At 36.1% G+C, this 6,000-nt stretch overlaps 1 protein-coding gene across 2 annotated transcripts in view; it reads right to left on the minus strand.

The window, feature by feature from the left end:
* LOC120299140 (WD repeat-containing protein on Y chromosome-like) overlaps positions 1-6,000 on the minus strand; it is a 36,171-nt gene extending 30,171 nt beyond the window's left edge. For both annotated transcript variants that reach the window (XM_039323621.1, XM_039323620.1), the window contains exons 1-3: positions 5,790-6,000; positions 1,257-1,536; positions 389-442 (exon numbers count right to left, since the gene is read on the minus strand). In XM_039323621.1, coding sequence (XP_039179555.1) covers positions 389-442; positions 1,257-1,536; positions 5,790-5,857 — 402 coding nt within the window. In that variant the 5' untranslated portion in view covers positions 5,858-6,000. The remainder of the gene's footprint in view (positions 1-388; positions 443-1,256; positions 1,537-5,789) is intronic.

Genomic DNA, 6,000 nt, shown 5'->3' on the forward strand with positions numbered 1-6,000 from the left:
TATATGCTCCATCTGTAGCAAAGATTAAAACAATAAAATAGCAATACTTAATCATCATTTATCCTTTTATGCCAAGAAAACACTTGCCAGTATAGGCAATCAGATACTGCAAGGATTATATTACTTTGTTGCTGACATACATCTCTTGACCATGACCCTTTCAACAATGAATACTTTCTTTCACGCTCACCTTACATTAAAATCAAACCAAGTTCAAAGCATAATAACTTTTCAATCAATAGGTGCCTTTAATCTATATTTTCCAATGGGATAACATCTACAAACTTTCTCAACTTAGATACTCCCAGATATGTTGGAACTGCAACATCAAAAATTTCCCCCCAAAGATTATTACATGCTTTGACACCAATTATTTAATAGGATGTACCTGAAAGGCTGTGTATAGTTTCTGCAGCTGATCAAGAGTAATCTGCTGTTCGATCTTGCCAAGACAAAGAGCAAGATGGATTAATGCAAGCATTGTATGGAACACAACTAAATTTCAGAGAGAAGTTTCTAGTTCGATGCCTTGAGTCAATATCTAATATCTGCCACAAATTGTCTAGTCTCCTTTTAAAGCATCAGGAGGAATATACACTCTTAGAAGGTAAGTAACAAAATAGAAGTGATACATGAAAACAGTACCGTATATAAATGCAAAATCTTAATAAACAAGCCCTCAAATGTTCAACTCTGCTCCTCTGAGCTAAGGCTTCAGATGTTTCAGAGAAACATAAAGCCCCATTAATGTAGAATGTATCCAAAAGGAAAGTAGAATATGAGAAAAGTATATAGCAGAGAGTTAATTAAGTTTTCCTTTGTTGTAACTGTTTTATTTATGTGCCTTCAGTTGATATATATAGATCAGTGCCTACATAGGCAACAAAACATATTTCATACCCTTGAATGGTAGGTCCAGTCTCTCTCCCCCCCAAACTGATAATATCTTTAAGTAGAAAAATAGATATGAATCCCCATATCTTTGCTTTACATTTCAGTGGTTGGTTTTGAACAGACTGCAGTGCCAGTTCTGTGGCATCTCCATGGAGACTGAAATGTGTGCTACAGTCCTAAATAACCTGATAAAAATGTATAGCATGACAAAAAATATGTGCCTCAGTTTTCACCTGACTTATAAACAACTTCTAAGCAGATGCTTTCTGTACAAAGGACATTTGAATAATCTTTTACACAACCCTTCATAGTCTTTAACTCTGGAAAATCCTTACTAAAGCCAACAAGAGAATGTGTTATACTTTGCCTTTCCAGTGACTTCGGGAGGAATCGGCACGGTGGTGAATACTTTCGCTCTCTGAGATGTTTTCCATGAGTCCAATGGAGTGACTCCTTTGCTGCCGTTTCAGCAATTCCCTCACCAGCCATTCTGGAGGTCTGGGAATATTCTTTTGGCCTTCTGAGAAGCTGCCAATAGAAACTGGAGAGGCAGTTTGCAATTTGGGGCCTCCTAATGAAGTCTGCGCCCTTCCAAACAGAGAGTCTTTTGTTGATGTCAGCTCTGTTAGCTCATTCAGAATGCTGTCCAAGCAGAAAAAAAGAAGGTGACCATATGGGAAATGGTATTATTATTCGTTCATTATTAACCAGTTTGGGGAATAATAGTAACAAAAGAAGTAAGGTTCCAGACTGGGGTTAGAGTTCATTCTCTTTGTCACAATGAGATGGGTTTTTTAGCCACAAAATACAGTTATTCTACTAACAAACAAAGATGCCAGAAGTATTAAAAGGTGAAGTGACTTTCTAAAATTTGGACTAAAGCTGCAGATAACAAAGCAAGCAAGAAGGACAAGGAAGAAGAAGGAAGAAAGGTGCTTCATTATGGACACTTCTAAGAATTTCTGTCTATCTATTTATACTGTATACAGTTTTGGAAATCACTTACTTTGTAAGTGATTACAAGAATATTCATAAAAATCCAATTAAATACATAACCTAAAAACCAACACAGCATCCCCAAACCATACAATTATGCATTAACAACTCTATGAAAGAGCTCCAGTTTGGCTGACTATCTGAGTTTCAACAGGGGGAATGAGGTGAATATTCTGAGGATACAATATTCCATAGACGGCAAATACTACCACATGTTCTTTTATACATGTCCCTGATCTTGCAGAGCAGAGCAAAGCATGATGATTAGGTATGTGTGTACTCTTAACACCCTAACTTGGGACTGAGTCAATTCTATCTGAAGAATATAGCTGCAAAGCCATGAGTATTTCCTTTTGCTGAAATGGCTCACCCAATTTCTTCTGCTATGTCCCCCAACCCATCCCAACTGAAGTGCATTTGCCCACCAACTCTCCAACCACTTGAACCTATTGACAGGGATTGGACATAATAACCTAAACTCTCCTTTTCAACTCTATCATTCTTTCATTATATATTTCTTAATTTTTATGGTGCTTCAAAGCTCTTGCTCTCTTTGGTTGCAGGATTAACATGAAATATCCTCCAGAAATGTGTGCATTTAGATCAGAGACAAAGGATTTATCCACTCTGTAATAGCTTTTGCCTGATGCTGAAGTCTTCTGCTCAGATATTAAAAGATCTTCAGCTTGCAAGGGCACAATGCAGGCTATATGCAGGGTAGCATGGTAAACAGAAATGTTTTTATGTCAAGGGTCATACTTGATCTTTAAGTGGCATTCTGACAGTTATGCTTCCAGATATGATCACAACCAGGAATGGAATGATGGTGATATAAGTAAAATAAAATTGAATTAATCATATAGAGTTAGTTAGGCTATAATTTATTAATTAAGCTATATTTTAATAAGTTCATAATAATAGTAATTATTATGCAAACGAAATGGTGAGGAGACATAATGACATCATCCACTTTTCTCCTGGTTTATATAAATTTCACATTATTTTTTATCATCCAATATTATACGACTTGCTTACTTCTGTACTCTGTATTACTTTTTCTTTCTAAAAAAAATATATTTACAGTACTGACCTTGATGCATGTGCACCTTCTGTTCTAAACTTATGCTATTTATCCCAATCTTATCTCTCAATTGAGTATAAGAGTAACTTTTCAAAAGGGAAATTGAGTTGTTGAATTCCAGGACGAGACATTCCTGAGCAGGCATCTTCAGGAGCTAAAACAGACCAACTTCATACATTTATATAAAATTACTTAAGCCAAGAGAAGTCAAATAGGATGGGGACTTGGTGTAGACATGACTGAGAAGGGTCTATATTCCAGCTGGCCCAAGATGGGGTTCACTTACAATCTTTTTCAAAGTTTTATCTGCAGAAAGGATGTTTAAGTATACATTCTCCTGTAATTTATATTACTTCAATAAACTATTGCCCTTTTTGCTCTATGAATATGTTTATTATCTTGAATCTTATATAAAACTACTGGTATCCAGCTGCCCACTGGATGTCAGAATTCCTTGGGAAATTAATATTTTTTCTCTTCTATTACAATTGACTATTACAATTTGCCAGTAATTTGGACCCTTAGGATTGCTCCAAAGGCTTTGTGGAGCTACAGATTGCATCCCAAATGATGTGGGAAGCCTATATCTTTAGTACATCCACCTCCACTAGAAAACAGTAGAGCACAATGGATAGAGTATATGTTTCCTGGCTTCCCAGATCACATGCTTTTCTTAATGGATAAACATATGACAACAAATAAAATGATGTATGGAGGAATGGGCTGAATTCTCTTTAGTTTTGACTATGGTTTCCTTAGATGATCCTTTTTAAATGCATAAGCCAGTTATCTGGCTGAAAGCCAACCCCAAAATAAACATACACTATAGTTTTATGGTGAGTAATAGTTTTAAACACTGTTCTCCTGTTTTGTTTACTCTTCAATGTTGCTTGGTTACACTTAAGCTAATTGAAATGACATGATCTTTACTAAAACATCTCCGTGGTATTTCCCTACTAGATATTATTCAGATATCCTGGAAAATACAATAAACTAAACCAGTGGTCTTCAAACTTGGCCCTTTTATGACTTGTGGACTTCAGTTCCCAGAATTCCTCAGCCAGCACGCCTGGCTGAGGAATTCTGGGAGTTGAAGTCCACAAATCATAAAAAGGCCAAGTTTGAAGACCCCTGAACTACACTATATAGAAATGATTTTAAAAGGAAAAATCTCCTTTGAGTTTAATGTCATGGATGGATTGGTATATTTTTTATATTATTACTATCAAAGGGATTTGTGATTCCTTTTTTGAAAAAAAGGCCGATATGGTAAAAGTTCTCACTCACTCTGATTAACTAAAGCACATCTGGTCGCAACACTAGTAAGAATATAAAAGCTAAGCTGTGATTTACATATATGTGACATAATCATTCTATATTGTTTTATTTATTCTTGCAGATTGGTAACTGGGATGGGATGGGAAGGTAATTGTCCCATTTTATCCATATCAAAGCAACCTTGTGAGGCCTGACTGGCTCAAAGTCATCCAATGAACTCCACTGGATATTTGGACTTGACATGGTTGAGCATGATATAGAGTTGAGTATGATATAAGCTATGTATATTGTCTTCTATTGGTTGTTGAGCATCTCTGGCTGAGAATAGCTATTGAACAGGGTATTTTGTAAATAGAGGAATGTATAATTATGTATATACAGAAGAACAGAGGAAACTTAATGTAACCTTGGGACAAAGCCCAACTCTTAGGATGTATATATCAAAACTGGTGATTTAGCAAAATTCTGCAAAATATTATATTAGTAACATAACATTTCATATCAGGTGGTTTTTGAAGGAGAAATGCTTACCCTTTTTGAAAGGCAGAGGATAATTCAAATATTAGGGGATGTTTATTTAGCCCTTCTGTTAATTAAAAGAGTTTTAGAAAATTACTGAACTTCTCCATCAATGAAATGGTGAAGGTTCAGAGTTTTTAAAGGTAGCCATTAAATATGCCTGTTTTCTGTGTAGTTTTGTGAGACCCTGAGACCTTTCGAGCAAAGAATGAATGACTAAATAAAATTAGAGCATACAGCATGTTGCACCTATTGCAAACTGTCAATGGATAAGATTGTGTGACTGAATAACTGGCTCTGTCCATACTTCAGTGTTTTTTTTCTTGTCCTAGAAAATTGTGATAGATCAATGATCTATTCCTGCCACTCCTGACTGAAATAAAGTATACAAAGGAACAAGATTGTCCTTTCTACAAAAAGTGCTTTTGCTCAGAAGTGTACTCTTAGCAAGAATCCTTCCAAAGTTATATTAAATGATATTAAAAATATTCCCTCTGCTCTGTGAATTTAATCAACAACATGTCAGAAATTTAACAAGCTTTTTTTTTTTTGCAGGAACACAGTATTCTTAAGTTTCTCCTGTGAGAGTAAGTCTTAGGTTATGCCATCAGAAACTCCCCAGGAGACTGAAGATGATTATAATACACTGCATCTTCCCAAGAAAAGAGCTAACAGACCATCCTGCCTAAGAAATGTTCACACTTTTCACTGAAGCTAAATCCACAGGTCAGCTATACATGCTGAATTCCTGACAAGATAGAACTGTGGAGGAACCATTGCTAAGTAAAGAAACCATAGTGACAGGCATAGACAATTATAATTCTTACACAAGGAGGAAAACAAATGCCAAACTCCAGCAGCTTGGGTTCCTTGACAACCACAAAAGCTTTCCAAACATGCCTGCCTTGGCAGCTACAGCTAAATCTTGTTTCGTGTTGAAAGAAAAATAAATAAAGGCAGCAATGTGTTTCTGTTTAATGTATAGAGAAGTAACACCTTCCTTTCCATTATTGCCCCTTACCTAGTCAGCATGGAGGTCTCTAACTTCCCAGAAGCAGAACTTGGTCTCACTTTCTTCCTCAGAGGCATTATGGAAGCTGAATCCTTGTCTTCCTAATGCCAATAGCTGAAATCTTGGATTTGTTTCTTGTTCATAAGGCAACAACTTGTGCTGACTTTTGTTCAGGAGCCTGGAACCTGCTGCTAAGTCTGTCTGCAATGCTCAGGTTACT

This window comes from Crotalus tigris, unplaced genomic scaffold, assembly GCF_016545835.1.
Source record: "Crotalus tigris isolate CLP2741 ecotype Arizona unplaced genomic scaffold, ASM1654583v1 scf7180000024280.1573445, whole genome shotgun sequence".
Taxonomy (NCBI): Eukaryota; Metazoa; Chordata; class Lepidosauria; order Squamata; family Viperidae; genus Crotalus; species Crotalus tigris.